Source organism: Haliotis asinina, chromosome 14 (genome assembly GCF_037392515.1).
Source record: "Haliotis asinina isolate JCU_RB_2024 chromosome 14, JCU_Hal_asi_v2, whole genome shotgun sequence".
NCBI classification, from domain to species: Eukaryota; Metazoa; Mollusca; class Gastropoda; order Lepetellida; family Haliotidae; genus Haliotis; species Haliotis asinina.
In genome coordinates this window covers 46,429,259-46,445,587 of record NC_090293.1, presented here as the reverse complement: position 1 = coordinate 46,445,587, position 16,329 = coordinate 46,429,259, and the positions used below count along the sequence as shown (strand labels likewise).

The window sequence follows — 16,329 nt, the reverse complement described above, 5'->3', positions numbered from 1 at the left end:
TGGACAAATATAATGAAGCAGTGACCATTCTGTTTGAGTTTGGAACATAAGTTCCTCACTGATCAGGAGGTCTGAGAGAACATAAAGAACATAGAGGTTACATCAACCAGTGAGCCCCCAGGGAACAGTGACCAACGTATTTATCTTACCGGACAAGTTAATGTTAATTTTGAACTGTTTAAAGCACGGGTATTAGCTCATATTGAGAAGTACCGGTGTTTGGCAACAGCCCAAACACTACTATCACGAAGTGACAACGAATTCCCGGCATTTCTAGTGATTGGCATAGAAACTGTTACTCGTTTGTAAACGGAAAACATTGATTGGCTCAGCCAAGCAGAAAACGACATTTATGTACCTCACTCGCAAATGCCATTTTCTGATTGTTTAAGCCGTCTCCTATTATTTCAATGTACCCCTCTTACAAGCGAGGTACATTTCAATGTATCCAGCTATCAATGGCAACCCTTTCGGTTCTTCGTGGTTGTACATCTTTATCTTCAATAACATTGAATCACACATGATGCGCGGAAATTGCCGATGTTTTGCGACTGCAAATCGATGGAAGGGAGATAACATTAAATTTGTTTTTCTTGCGTCGTATGCAAAATCTTGCGGTGGCTACGAAAAGATTTGCCTTGCATTCAAATAAATAAATGCTGACAAAACGTTCAAATGTAGTCAACCCATGCCCTTCTCGTGACTCATTCATTCATTCATTCATTCATTTGTTCATTCATTCATTCATTAATTCATTTACATAGCACCAATATCCAGATCACCTGCTCAAAGGCGCTTTGTTTTCCCCTCGATCACTGGATGTCACTCTCAAACGACACAATTATCAATCTCAACTCCCTGGGGACCATGCAACTTTTGCAGCCACTTACGAGGTACCCATTCCCAGCTGTACGCTGCTGTATCCGCAACTATAGGTGTTTGTCATTTATAGTATACAAAGAGTCGATACTCGTACGGTCGTCTATATTTTGTCGGACTGGCCAGGAATTGTCTAGAATATGTGGCTTCATGGCTTTTTTAGGGATCGACAAAGTAGTATTGCAGAAAGTAACTGTTACCAGTATTTTTAAATATAATATGATAGGACTGAGAAATTGTACAATGCCTTTTTTGAAAAAAAAAGCCACAAGTCCGGCGAAATGTTTTTGTCAAGGCGGGGTACACTAAAATGGGCATCACATACTTTACCCATGTGGTGAATCGAACCTGGGTCTTCAGCGTGACGAGCGAACGCTTTAACCACCAGTCTACCTCACCTCCCCCGAGTTAATGTTCCATGCCAGCACTACGCGTTAATGTTCACGTTGCTTGAAGATCGACTAACCTTATTCAGTAATAACAATTTGTAATCATAAGAACCCGTAATAATTACAATCATGATAATGATCCATGACGTCAGTCATGCACAGAGATACTACTTTCCTGACAACACTTAATCAGAGAGAATGATCTGTTTTGCTATACAGATGTTCCAGGTAGGCATATAAATCTCCCCGATGTTTTCCCCCATACAGTCAATTATGTTTTCCTATAGTATTAAAGTCTCACATGACTGACTTTTGCGGGGTGTACGTTAGTGATACGTCTAGAGCTCTAATAACGGTACTAGACACACGTTTTGAAGGAGTCAACTTTTGTCTGTTTTTAAGGCAATGGCGTGCATGTTATGATTAAAGGCTAAAGAGCGAGGCAGTTCTTTGAAAGTGTTTCAATGGAGAGGGACATTCCGTGGATAAAATCACACCAATTACGTTGTCCGATTCAAATTTGTTTGACTCAGTTTATATAACCAAACAGAAGATAAACAACAGATAAAATACATAAGTACAGTTTTACCAACACGGAAATGGCCATAACTTATATATACTTAACGTCTATATGGCTGGTAAGAGTTTTTTTCGTAACTGCTTTAATCAAAAATAGTTTTCGTCTCCAAGACTGCAATACTATCGGTATACTATCGGCATATGATCAGACACTTTCTGTTTTGAGAAGACTTGAATGGTATCTAAGCGCGAAGGGGCTTCTGACGGCGCGGCGCGTCCTGTTACACTGATAGGGAGATAGGCTGGGAGCTTTCAGTGCTATTACTGCTTACTCACTACGCAGTAGCGGTCGTTGGCAAAGAGAAGCTGGGACGTACATTAAGTCGTGCACGACACCCTCTAAAGTCAAGAGTATGTAAGTATTTGAGATTAAGTCTAGATGTGAAAGAACATAATCAACTTCATAGAATTATAACATGAATTATAAGTACATAATATTATTATGTATTATAATTACATAATCATTTGTATATATTATAATCATTGCTGTTATGTTATACTTTTATAAGAACTGAAGAAATTGTATCTATGCTAAAGTGCTCTCTCTCTCTCTCTCTCTCTCTCTCTCTCTCTCTCTCTCTTTCTGTGTGTGTTTATCGACTACCCTCAACATACATATGATTTAAATATGAAATTCGTAAATAAAAACCCCTTCTGGGTCCAACTATATCATAATCGTGCGTTTATAAATCACCATTAACACGAAATACAATGGTGGCACTGGTCACAGATCAAAAATACGCAGCGACCAGTCAATTGTTCATCGGATACACTGAAAAGCTTGTGACGTAATTTATTTCACTGTTGCGTTAAACAAAACTGATGACGATAACTGTTGAAAGGTTTACTAAGTAACTGAATGTACCATGGTGGCACTGGTCACAAAACCACGCAGGGGCCAGTCAATTGTTTATCTCACTGTTGCGTTAGATAAAAATACTCCTACATATCGGCCATAATACCTTTTGAAGGGTTTACTAAGTCACTGGATAGACCACGGTTGATACACAGTGCGATACACCTTCAGATTCTGGGTACAGATGTAGAGATATGCGTTAACAGACATTTTATGGCGCGATTGAATAAGATAAATATGATACGACATACACGATTCTTTACAGATACATGTACACATAGTAGCATTTCAGTGACAAAGGCAGTACGAACAATTCTTGATATCAACCATTGAATTCCCAAGTATAATTGTTTTTAATGTATAAAGGACATGAAAATATGTACAATTATGAGTTTATAACTTTAACAGCGTGCGTCAATATTCCAACACTGCCATTACCATGACTCTCCATATTGTACCAACGCGGGATTCAAAGACGATATTCTAACTTTAACCATTCGGCTAACCACAATGCCGTACGGCGTTAAACAACATAGCATACGCACAGAGAAATATCTTGTATGGCGTTAATTTTAATTTAGCGAAAAAAAACGTTACATGCATTATATACTCATGAAAACGAATACGGAAATGCATGAAAATACAAGTGTTCCTTTACTTATTCCCAGAATTTCACCCACAGTGCGATACATACCTTGTGAAGAAACCTGGGAAAGAATTAAGGAACACTTGTGCTTTCGCATGTTCGTTTCCATGAGTATATTTGGGATCACACCTTGTCAGTAAAGTACAGATTCAGTACAGGGGTTGAGTCCCTTCCGGGATTTGAACCCAGATTCTCAGAGTGAGGTACCTAATCGCCATCACACTAAAAGCGATTTAACCCTTGACGCAAGTCATCGTACCCAAATTGCGTAGATTGATTTTCATGCTGTTGTTTACTGGATTGCCTGGTCCAGACAGGATTGTTTACGGACCACCGCCATATAGCTGGAATGTTGCTGAGTGCGGCGTAAAAATAAATTCAGTCAATCGCTACAATATTTTTTGAAGCTACACATTAGCATATTGTCTACTAATAAACAGGGTCCGAACTGTTTGCTTTCTTTGAATCTGATCACCACCTCAAATCATTCGTGAACATTTCTTCGACATGAGCAATGAAAGGCGTCGAAATCTTACGGAAAGGGACGAGAGATACCGAAGTGCCCTTGGAACTGAGTTACGAACACCGAAGCTTCACGAATACGGGTCATGATGCCATGTATTAAGTTTGAGGATGTGTTTTTTAAACTGAGACAGAAAGGTTAAGAAAGTTGTGAAATTTAATCTTCAAGAAAGAAACGCAAACCCCAAATATCAATGCAAATTTGGTGTTATTCAAGGACGTGTAGGTCAGCGGAAAACAAAGATACATAAATGAAATTTCGTGGAGCAATACTACTGTCCACCAGGTGTTGTTGAAGTTAGTACCATGTATCACCACCTCCAGCTCGTACCACTGCCCAACACCTCCTGGGTACAGATCGAATCAGTCGTTGGATGTTTTGTTGTGGAATCCTTCTCCATTCCTCTTGTAGCATGTAGAACAACTGTTGAAGATTCTGTGGTGGATTACGACGTCGACGTACCCGTCTTCGATCTCATCCCAAAGGTGTTCGAATGGGTTTGGATCCGGGATCTGGATGGCCAGGGGAGGGTATTGATGTTGTATTCTGCCGGGTAGTCCACGGTGGCACGTGCTGTGTGGGGCCTGGCGTTGACGGCCAACAAGGTGAAGGACGTGCGGACGGAGAATCTGGTCGATGTATCGACTGACCGTCAGATTGCCTTGGACAAGCACAAGTTCCGATCTGCTTATGTATGAGATCCCTCCCCACACGATATCACGCTCCTCATCGAATCTGTTCACCTGTCTGATGCAGTTTGGTGGAAAACGTTCATGACGTCGTCTGTAGCCACGGTCTCTACCATCGCGTCGCCTGAGGGGATAACAGGATTTATAGACACACCACATACGCCTCCAGTTTGCCATATTCCATGGCAGCACCCTGTTACACCATCTCACTCGTCGACGTCGATGTAGTCGTGTCAAGGAGGGGACAACTTTTAGACGTTTGGCACGTATTCCTACATCTCGGAGACGGTTCCTGATTGTCTGATCGCACACTCTTCGGGGTCCAAACTGTTCTTGTGCTGTGTCCCGGCGGTACGATGGCGGTCACGTAAGTGGGTTACCCGGATGTACCAATCTTGAGTAGGTGTGGTGATTTTAGGTCTTCCTGATCTTAGACGGTCATTTGTCGAATTTGTTTGAAGAAATCGATGCCACAACCGAGTTATTGTGCTGGGATGAACGTTGAAAATCTTAGCCTCATCACTCTGTGATTCGCCAGCTTGGAATCGTCCAAATGCCTGATTTCGATCGGAAGCGTTGAGACGTCCCATTTACGGGTACAATGCTTACAAAGATCGTGGATGAAATTCTGAGATTCATTTGGGTTTTTCATAGTCACATGCTGTACTCATGTTTTGCACGTGAGAAACAATCATTGTGCCTGATATATCCATGCACATCAAAACAATCCTGATTGATAAAACCGTTCAAAATCATTTTGGGTTGCGTTTGGTCAAGCATAATCTTCTAAAATATTCCAGATACAATGTGCAACCATGACAAAATGTTTACATATGTATACAAAATCGTATCAGTTTTGAATTTCATTTTGAGTGGGGTTTTTTTGGTTTTTTTCTTTTGTTTTTGTGTTTTTATAATTTATTATTTTTTTTTGAGGGTACGTAAATGACCACACGAGACCAATGACAACAAAACAACAACAACCAAAACAACAATAATGTTAAGTTGACAACAAAGTCAACGGGTAAAATACGTCAGAATAACATCCAGTATGTATGAAGGTTCAGCCCAGGGAAGTGTTCAAACGGAACACGTTATTGAACACGGATGACTGCAATTCTGTGTTTTTAGATAGGTATCCAGTCATTTGGCAAGAAGATCAGGCCCAACACATCCTCGATATCTCCAGGGTATACGTTCCGATAACCCTCCACTATACCCTTAATGCATCTACAGATCGGTTCAAATCTTTGCTGGCTACGCATTCTCACAGTAACCAATCAGCGAAGCCACCTTTACAACTGAACAGTGTTAACAAAGAGAACGGTCGCAGCTGCGAAGGTTTAATCGGTTAGATAATTTAGAAAACGAAAGTGAACTGTGATTGGTTCGCTCAACTTCCCAACGTATACACCTGATTGGATGAAAAGCCCGCCAAGGGAGGTAATAATATTACAACATTCCAGCAAAATCACGGCGGTGCACACCACAAATGGGCTTCAAACTCTGTACCCATGTTGGGAATCGAATCCGGGCCTTCAATGTGACGAGCGAACGATTTGGCTACTAGGCTACCCCACCGTTCCTTAAATAACTAACAACTACTTCGTATCGCGAAACCTCTCCTAAGATCAGGTTTGAAAAATATGTTTACAACCACCAGGACCGGTAGCTCTGGCAAACCCGTCCATGTTAATATCGGACAAATGGAGAAGAACTCGGCGTTTCGCTGAATGACTGACTAGACAATCCAGTGATCAACAGCACGAGCATCGTTCTACACAAGTTGGATACGATGACATGTGTCAACCAGCTTAGCGAGCCTGACCAGAGGATTCCGTTAATCGCCTCTGAAGGTCGATTCTAATCCACATCCTCATGGGATTTTCTGTTAATGGGTCGTTGAAATCGATTCCACATTTACACATGAAATGACGGAAACAATTCCACGGGTCTTCCCAAAACATTAACTACAATCCTATGTACTTCATATAACAACAGTAATTTGTCAATTGGAAGAAACCCTTCTTTATGTCCATAGTACTTTTCCGCCCATATTACAAGCACTTGGAATTTGCCATCTTTAAGCAGCGTTCAGAAAACCAAATATCCTTAACTTAAGGTCTGTTGAAGTGAAAATCATGATAAGATCATATAGTTTGTCATTATAGCTTTTCAGTTTTTATACATGCAATACGCGTGTAAACATTGTCCCCGAGCCTCAAATATGATGTAAATCAGGAAAATTCATTATTAACCATAATGTCTCATAACGTATGTTATATAGGTATATAGGTATGTAGGTATATAGGACAAACATATATCCCAAGTCAAATTTATGAAACAGACAATCTCTGCCTAGATTTTCGAAGCTCTCTTAGCGCTAGGATTGTCACAAGTTAATGTTAATGTATGACACTTACGACTATCTTAGCGCTAAGAGAGCTTCGTAAATCTAGCCCTGATCTGATTAATTGTATGACGCATACCAACTTCAGTCAGATATTACTGAATGAGACCTTTGCTCAGGCAGAATAATGGGCTTTTCATATCTTCTCCCATTGGTGACCAACACGTGTTATTCCGGAACAAGCCGAATAGCGATTTTTGAGATGGTTACAGAAAGGGGAGAATAGTGACGAATGGTCTTCTTATTTATAATGAGGGTGATCAGACGCTGTGAACTGACTGACTGCTTGAAATGATTTTGGACGAGGAAGTAATTCACACAATTCCTTTAAAGACCCGTTTTGGACAAGTATGGACTGGCGTTGACAAATTCTAACAGGGATCTTCACGTGTATGTACAGGAAGCCATTATCTAGCCTTTATGTCAGCCATTATGATATATAGCCATAATATGTACTGAACTCCATTGAAACATTGCCAACAGCAGCTAGATCAACAACATCAAAAATGAAACATTTGTATTTTTCTAAAAACTTTAAATAAAGTTTTCTTATGTTTGCTTGTGTCTGAGTAATTTCATTATTATGTAAGAGTTCATTGTTGCAGGCATGGCCCAGTGAAATAATTATCCGAGTGATCAGACTTCCATATAAGGACATGGGGACGAAACTGCTGTGTCTGGTTTCCATAGTAACCCTACTCGCAGAGCATGTGGACACGGGTAAGGCAGTTTTGACCTTGTAGTGTGTATACGGTTGTCCGTACCTTTCTCTGTGTTTTCTACCTAATGCTCGTCCTGATTTTTCATTCGAGTGAGTGGGTATGGTTTTACGCCGCTTTCAGCAATATTACAGCAACATCACTGCGGGGGGTACTTGAAATGGGCTTTACACACACATTTAACCCATGTTTGGAATAGAACCCGTGTTTTAGGCGTGGCGAGCGATCACTTTAAACACTGAGCTACCCCACGAGGTAGTATAGAGTGTTTCGTCTCAGGAATCCCCGCTGCTATGGAACTTGGTTCCCTGATATGTTAAAAATACTCTTACCCTTGAAAAATCATAAATAAAAAAAGAAAAAACAGATCATCTAAGAAATCACATTCACCCTGAACATTGACCTTGAACATTTGCCCTGACCATTCATCTTGAACATTCACCCTGAACATACACCTTGAATATTCACTCTAAACATTCACTCGGAGTATTTATCTTGAATATTCACCTTGAACCTTTCTTTTAAACATTTACCCGTAACATTCACCTCAAACATTAAACTTGAACATCCCCCTGAACATTTACCTTGAACATTTACCTTGAAATATTCGCCCTGAACATTTACCTTAAATATTCATATTGAACATACACCCTGAACATTCACCTTGAATATTCACCCTTGAATAAATACCCCAGACATTCTCCCTGAACATTTACCTTGAACATTCACCTAGCTGAATATTCACCTTCAACAAAATTTGGATCATGACGCTCGTCCACAGCCATCATACGTAACAGTAAAAGGTCTTTTTTTCTAGAAAAAATGGAAACAGCATTTGATGAAATGTTACCTCTGTCGCTTACAGGAACATGGGAATTGCTAAACCTCGACTCAGGTACTAAATTTGAACTGGGGCACATCGGTTGGTCCCCATACGAACGCCGTAGTATGATCTTTGGTGCAATGGCGTGCACTGAAGTAGCTCTGAACGTGTACACGAAATCTGGAAACTCCTATTTCATCATTTACATCGGCTACTACAGCAACACCTACGCCTTGATCATCCCTAGTGCAGACTGCGACGCCGACGGCAACTGCAACATCGCGAACTTCTCCCCCGGAACCTACCTCGACTGTTCCGACTACCGTTTTTTCTGGGTATCGTGGGACCTGGCTGGGAATGTCGCCCTTGGCACTGATTACACTGTTGGTGCTAACACTATCATCGCTATTACTAATGGTTTAACTGAAGAGGCTGTGTATGCCAACTTCGAGATATCCGATGTGTATGGTGGATCGGTCTATCTGTCTGTAGGTACGTATGTAAGCAAATAGCCTTTGCGGCAGAGTTAGAGTCAAGGGAACGATTGATATTCACGATCGATCACTGAACTTAATTACATATATACAGCTGGAATAAAGTAATTGTGTATTATTTGCTGTTATGCCATTTTTGATAATATCGAAATCTGTATTAGGCATCATGACAAGAAATGTTGTATCAAAAGTCAGTTCACAAATTCAGTATCGAATGTTTCAACTATGGCGTCGATGAAGGCTTGACAACGACTGACCAAAGCTTGGGGGATGTTCCATATCCGAATCAACGCTTGACCCAATTCTAACGTCAATTGCGGAATCTGACCTTAACGCAGACGTCGTTCCGTTTCATCCCAAGCAGGCTCGAGAAGGGACAGTTCCTATTGTGAAACTATGGCCCCCCGTCCCACGAATGAGTGAGTGGGTATAGTTTTTCGCCGCTTTTCGCAATATTTCTGCAATATCACGGTGGCAGCACCAGCAATGGACTTCACATGAAGCAGGGGAGGTACCTGTAAGTTCCATATGGATTAATCCTCCTGTTCCTTCACTTCGTTAAACCGGAAGCTGGAAGGGGGAACGAAGGCGAAGAACGGTCTGATATGCGACGAGTTGCACTTAAAATGTTGAATAAAAATATTTCACCTGAGTAATTGTTCAGCATGGGGTTGGAAATGTGAGAGCACAACCCAGTGAAAAAATGGGTGTATACCTTTGATGGTGGCGCTATTTTGAATTGACATGAAAAATAGTTTTCGAACCCTCAGCGAGGGAAGTACGTTGCCAACATTTGCTCGCTTCACTTGCGTGTAAGAAGACTGATCAATTTCTCTATGCTACGCAACCCCATTCGAGCTACAGTTTGCCTGTGGTAGAACGAAACCATTTGGGCCCTTTTCACAAAGCAATCGTGGTATGTCTATGTTTAAGGATGGGAGTTAGGATCACCTTGGTGCTACAATCGTTTCGTGAAACGAGTCCATGGTCTGTATAGCGCCGGCATGTCTCGCTGAAGGACCAGGTTCGAAGCCCCAGATCGATAAAATAAGTGACGACGAATTCTGTAATCTCCAACAATGATATTGTTCGAATATTGCTAAATGCGGCATAAAATTACACTCATAAATCCAACTTGAATGTAATGTTGCAGAAAATGACCCCGTGTTCCTGAACCCCGCACCAGACGAAAGTACCGAAATTACCATGACAGAGACGTCGACGGTAGGGACGGTTCTCTACACCATAGCAACATCCGACCCCGACGGCGACACCGTCACAGGCTACATCCTAGACGACAGCACTACCTTCACGTTTTCCGGGAACGACCTGACCAACCTGGTTGCTCTTGACTATGAAACTGAATGTTCCTACCACGTGAAAATCACGTAAGTGATTGACTGGGTTTAGTTTTACGCCGCTTTTAACAATACTCACGGCGGATGACACTAGAAATGGATTCCCTTCATTGCACCCATGTGAGGAATCGATCCCGGGTCTTCGGCTTCACACGTTGTTTTCATTTGGGGAATCGATTCCGGGTTTTCGGAGTGACGGGCGAAAGCTGTAACCATAACACCACCCCTCCTTTAGAAGGTCCACCTTTTCTTGGTGTGAGTTTTTACATATGTTTGGGTGAGTGAGTTAAATTTTACGCAGCATTGAGCAATATTCCAGCTATATGGCAACGCTCTGTAAATAATTGAGTGTGGCACCATCAAGTGATCAACAGCATGAGCATCCATCTACGCTACTTGAAACCGATGACGTGTATCAGCCAAGTCAGTGAGTCTGACCACTCGATCCCGTTAGTCGTCATATGCGACAAGTATGATGAAGATCAATTCTTACCCAGATCTTCACGGGTTACACATGTTTGAAGTGTTGCGTTTGATGCGTGGGTAAGTATATTTTGGTTTTGCATCTGGAATTGTTTTTATTTATCTGTTTTAAGGGTTTCGAAAAGACATAGGAAATAAAGGATGTTTAAGTCACGTATAGATGTAGATGTTCTTGAGGTGTTTGACGTGAAAGTTTGATGTTTGAATCAGTATATGTTTAAAGGTGCTGGAAAAGTGTAATACTATGCATTCGCAAAGTGTTTGATGTGAAGGTGGATGTTTGTTTTAAAGTGTTTGATGTGAAGGTGGATGTTTGTTTTAAAGTGTTTGATGTGAAGGTGGATGTTTGTTTTAAAGTGTTTGATGTGAAGGTGGATGTTTGTTTTAAAGTGTTTGATGTGAAGGTGCAGCATGTTTGAAAAGTGTGATGAGATTGTTGAACTGTATTTAAAACTTTTGTGTGTAAAAGCATCGTAATTTAGTCTATTTTCGAGAAGTTTATAAAATATTTCACAAACGCATGCTTAGGTGTAACAACTTGCAAACGTATGAGGCTTGCTGAGTTATTTGATGCCTGCCATCGTTTCCTATCTTTTTAGATACATATGCATGCTTTCGGTCACTGGATTGTCTGGTCCAGACAAGATTATTTACAGAAAGCCGTCATAAAGCTGGAGTATTGAGTGCGGCGTTAAACAATAAACACAAATAAACACATATTAACACAAACAAGCTTCTGATGATACGAGTAGTTCTTTAGGACCGTTGAACAACCTTAAACACACTTTCAGAAAACATATGAACTAAATTATTGGTGTTTTAATAGGATTCACGATGGTGCCAATATGGTAAATACTACTCTTACAATCAACCTGGTAAACGCCTTCGACGAGGCCCCAAACGTGGATGCCATGTCCGTGTCACTACCAGAAGAACTTCCTATCGACAGCTTCATCGACAGCGGCCTCACAGTTAGCGACAGAGACGAGGGTGACCAGTTGACCTACACTCTGACGGGTTAGTCAGTATAGCGATAGTATTGCTTGTTTAATCAGTATAGGAAAGTGTTTGGTCAGCATAGATCGTCACCCTGTTTGGTCAGTTTTAATCATATATTCCCTGTTTGGCCCGCATTAAAAACGTATTCCCTGTTTGGCCTTTATTCATCTTGTATTTCTTGTTTGGTCAGTATTAATCATATAATCACTGTTTGGTCAGTATTAATCAAGAATTCCATGTCTGGTCGGTATTAAACAAGTATTCAATGTCTGGTCGGTATTAATCAAGTATTCCATGTCTGGTCGGTATTAATCAAGTATCCCATGTCTGGTCGGTATTAATCAAGTATTCCATGTCTGGTCGGTACTAATCAAGTATCCCATGTCTGGTCGGGATTAATCAAGTATTCCATGTCTGGTCGGTATTAATCAAGTATCCCATGTCTGGTCGGGATTAATCAAGTATTCCATGTCTGGTCGGTATTAATCAAGTATCTCATGTCTGGTCGGGATTAATCAAGTATTCCATGTCTGGTCGGTATTATTCAAGTATTCCATGTCTGGTCGGTATTAATCAAGTATTCAATGTCCGGTCAGTATTGGTCAGGTATTCCCTGTTTAACCAGTATTTATCGAGTATTCCCTGTTTGGTCAGTGTCAAAGAAGTATTTCCTGTCTGGTCAGTATTAAACAATCAAACGTCACACCCGACATCCTGAACAGTTCAAGAGAGGAGTTCATGAAATCATCGTCTCTTTTCAGGTGCACATGCCGGTTATTTCCAGGTGACTTCAGATGGACGACTAAAGGTTGCAGCCAGAATAGACTTTGACCCGCCAAATAGCATTACACAACTTGATCAGCTGACCTTGACCGTCACTGACCTTGGATCGAATACTAACTCAACAACCTTGACCTTTTCTGTGAAAGATGTGAATGACATGAAACCGCTTTTCTCACAACCTGTTTACAATGCCGCGGTCACAGAGGGGGCGGGCACAGGTAGGCACGTCACTATTCAGATGCTTTCAGAACCTTTCCCTTCCGTTTCCGGGATTTCTGAAGCTCAATTCTGTAGGTGTGTGCACGCATGCGTGTGCCAGTGAAGCTGCTAGCTCCTTACAACGAAGGGCCTCGTGCTACGGATATCAACACTAGAGACAACAATGAGTTATTAACACACTGCTGGAAGCTTAGCCATTGATATTTCAGCCATCTGAAGAGTGAATTACTTTAAGCCTGATATTGGTAATATTTGAAAAAAAATTATCCATAAATTAGCAAAATCCCGAATTCGGTATCGCATGTGAGGTTAACGGGCGAGGAACCTTTAACAAGCCCTGTGGTAATGCTGTTGGAATAGAGCCCACACTGACAGTTCTCTGACAGACTCGTTACAAAGAGGCCTTAAAGCCCCACCCTAATACAGAGACCCAATTCTGTCAAGGAAAGATAACTCTGAATTTCCAAACATGGCTCTTAGAATGTACTACATCCCGTAGGCAAAACAGCAATACGGTCATTCCCTTTGCAAATATGGCTCACTGTTGAAAGTTGTTCATCCCAAAGTTTATGTTTAAATTGTGCTTGGTATAGTTTCGCAAAGTTTCAAAGTTCAACGGTTACGCCATTCTCATGTTTTGAAATGTCTTATACTACGCGCGATGTGACTGGTTTGCCATGATTCTTGGCAATAATGGCGTACGAGAGGGGTACGAGTCTTCTTGTAGTTCACGGAAAGAGACGTAGTGACGAATGGTTCTCATTCGTGATCCACGCGTTATTCCGGGTAAAGCCGAACACCGTTTACGGAGAGGGGCGAGCGGAGACAAATGGAGATGTTCTGCTAACCATAATAATAAGCCATGAGCTTCTTAGGGTCGCTAATATCTACTTCAAGTTTCAGTGAGCGCATCATATTTTTATTACTGGTTCCCCGATATCGCTCCACCGCTTCGAGTTACCGGTGCCACCGCCATAGAGAAGATTCTGCTTAATTCAACGTAAGCAGACGTAAACAGTTTATGGGTTTTTACTACTGGCAAACAAGGATAAGTTAAGCATCGACCTGACAGTTGACCCTTATTATAATTATTAGACACGTTTCCGTATTGTCACATTTCTTTTTAAGTTTCTCTCCTCCAAATGACCATCACTGACGCCGACAGCGGTGTAAACGCGGACTTTGACGTCACGATGGACGGTGATGACCCGAGTGACCCAGCTTTCACCTTTGACCCAACCACGCTCCAGTTATCAGTGGACGCCAACAAACTGGATTATGAAAGCCTGGAGGCCACGGACTTCATGTCCACTCTCACCTTTGTGGCTACCGACAAGGCCACGGAATACGAGCCCAGGACCGGAACTACCATAGCTGTAATTAAGGTACGTCTTGATGACGTGAATGAATGAGTGAGCAGCATGTCTGCATAATGAACGCATGACCGGACGTACTGTTGAAGTAACTAAGGTACGTCTTTGGGATTTAAAGGGGTTGTTGAATGAATTAAAGAATGAATGATTACCAACAAGGCCACGGAATATGAGCCCAGGACCGGAAGTACTGTTGCAGTTACCTCCACCGTCGTGAGGACTTGATGGGGTTTGCTGAGTGCTTGAATGAAGCCGGTGATTATGGGTACACCGTTGAAATCAAAGCAGACACTGATTTAGGGCAAAAGTGACAGCGTCGTCTGTGAAATATACTATACAGGGTTGAGTCCCCTGAATTTGGTGCAGAAACTATTCACGGTTAACACTCTGTGTCTTGGTTGCCCGGCAGTATAAGTCATCTCTGGCATAATCTCTGCTGGAAACGTTACGTTAGAGGAACTACTCGAGGGTCGATCATAATGTACGTAGCCTATTTTCCGGATGTCCAGTTTACAAAAACTTCCATTTTCGTTTTAAGGAATCATTAGCAAAGCCAGATCCAGAATTTCGCTAATATGGGTAACGCGATTGACGAGATATTAGCCATCACAACACATTGGGGTGGGGGTGGGTTTGGAGGGAATAATATTTCTAACAAAAGTTCAGAAAATGAAAAACTATCTGACATTTGGTACCTCTTGGTTGATGGTATGCGATCAGATAATCTCATCTAAAATATGTTCAGTATCGTATTGGAATGTCACGTGACCAGACCGCCTGAACTAAATGCACAGATCTAAACTTATATTAGAAGTAAAACTGTTCATCGCCAATTACGACAAGCATGGGTTACTGAAGATCAATTCTTTCGCGGATCTTTACGGGTCCATCTTAAATAGAACAGGTTTTCAACATGTAATGTCCGAGCGCGTTGTGTGCAGGTTGACCCCCAGAACGAACACAGTCCCGTGTGGACAACCCAACCAGCTGACACCTCAGTGTCAGAGACAGCTCCTGGAGGTTTCCTTGTCGACACGTACACAGCAACTGATGACGACTTCACAGAACATGGTGACGTCACGTATGGCATAGTCAGCATCACATCTGGTGAGTGATAATAGCATGTCTCATCAATTGAGAACACAAGCAATAAAGTTGATTTTTCATAGTCTGAAACTAGTTTGATTTCAATTTCATACCTTCGGGGTCAGATTTTCACATCTGGAGAGTGATAATTGTATGTCTCATCAATTGAGAACACAAGCAATAAAGTTGAGTTTTTCATAGTCTGAAACTAGTTTGATTTCAATTTCATAGCTTCGGGGTCAGATGGAAGTGGACTCTTTTCCTTGGACTCGAAAAGTGGCGAGTTGAGAGTTACCTCCCCTCTTGACGCAGACACGTCGACAGGTGGCCACCCATCTTACGTCGCTGTGATCAAAGCGTCTGATTGCTGCAGCAAAAATGTCCAGGCATCCGTCACTATCACACTGACGGCCGAAAACGACAACGCCCCTGCATTTACACAGCAGATATACTACGCTGAACTCATGGAGGCCGATGCGTCAGGGGACGTCGTCGCTGAAGCTACTGACGCTGATGGTGACGCGTTGACCTTCAGCTTGTCTGGGGAAGGCAGCGACATGTTTTACTATGCTCCACCCAAGGTGCACTTGAACAATGCGCTAGACTTTGAAACACAGCGTTATTTCTTCCTGACACTCAGGTAAATATCTAATCAAGTTGAAGCATGTGTTTGTCGTTGGAAACAATCCGATAATATTCGAATCAAATAACAACTTTGTACATTTTGTCACTGATTCCCATTTGATTGTTGGCCTTGTCTCAACTTGAAATTACGAATTCGTTATGTCATGAACATATATTAAGTCAAATAAAGTAAGGTAAAAGAGGAAACATGAGTGAAACCAGCCTCTGTAAAGTACAATAGGAAACATGAGCTAGATTCTGTAAAGTAGCATAGGAAACATTAGTGAAAGCAGCCTCTGTAAAGTACAGTACGAAACATGATTAAATACGGCTTCCAGACTGGCCAATATGAAACATGACTCTTCATGTATGTCCTGGACGCCACAGACTGTCAACT

General features: G+C 41.7%; 1 protein-coding gene across 1 annotated transcript in view; it reads left to right on the top strand.

Annotated features, from left to right (window-relative positions):
- The first annotated feature begins 4,177 nt into the window (after positions 1–4,177).
- Positions 4,178–16,329, top strand: part of LOC137260832 (protocadherin Fat 4-like) — a 65,603-nt gene continuing 53,451 nt past the window's right edge. The window contains exons 1-10 of the mRNA XM_067798392.1: positions 4,178–4,222; positions 4,430–4,564; positions 7,577–7,691; positions 8,556–9,005; positions 10,161–10,395; positions 11,675–11,865; positions 12,609–12,848; positions 13,978–14,234; positions 15,164–15,329; positions 15,540–15,948. Of these exons, the coding sequence (XP_067654493.1) occupies positions 4,178–4,222; positions 4,430–4,564; positions 7,577–7,691; positions 8,556–9,005; positions 10,161–10,395; positions 11,675–11,865; positions 12,609–12,848; positions 13,978–14,234; positions 15,164–15,329; positions 15,540–15,948 (2,243 nt within the window). The remainder of the gene's footprint in view (positions 4,223–4,429; positions 4,565–7,576; positions 7,692–8,555; positions 9,006–10,160; positions 10,396–11,674; positions 11,866–12,608; positions 12,849–13,977; positions 14,235–15,163; positions 15,330–15,539; positions 15,949–16,329) is intronic.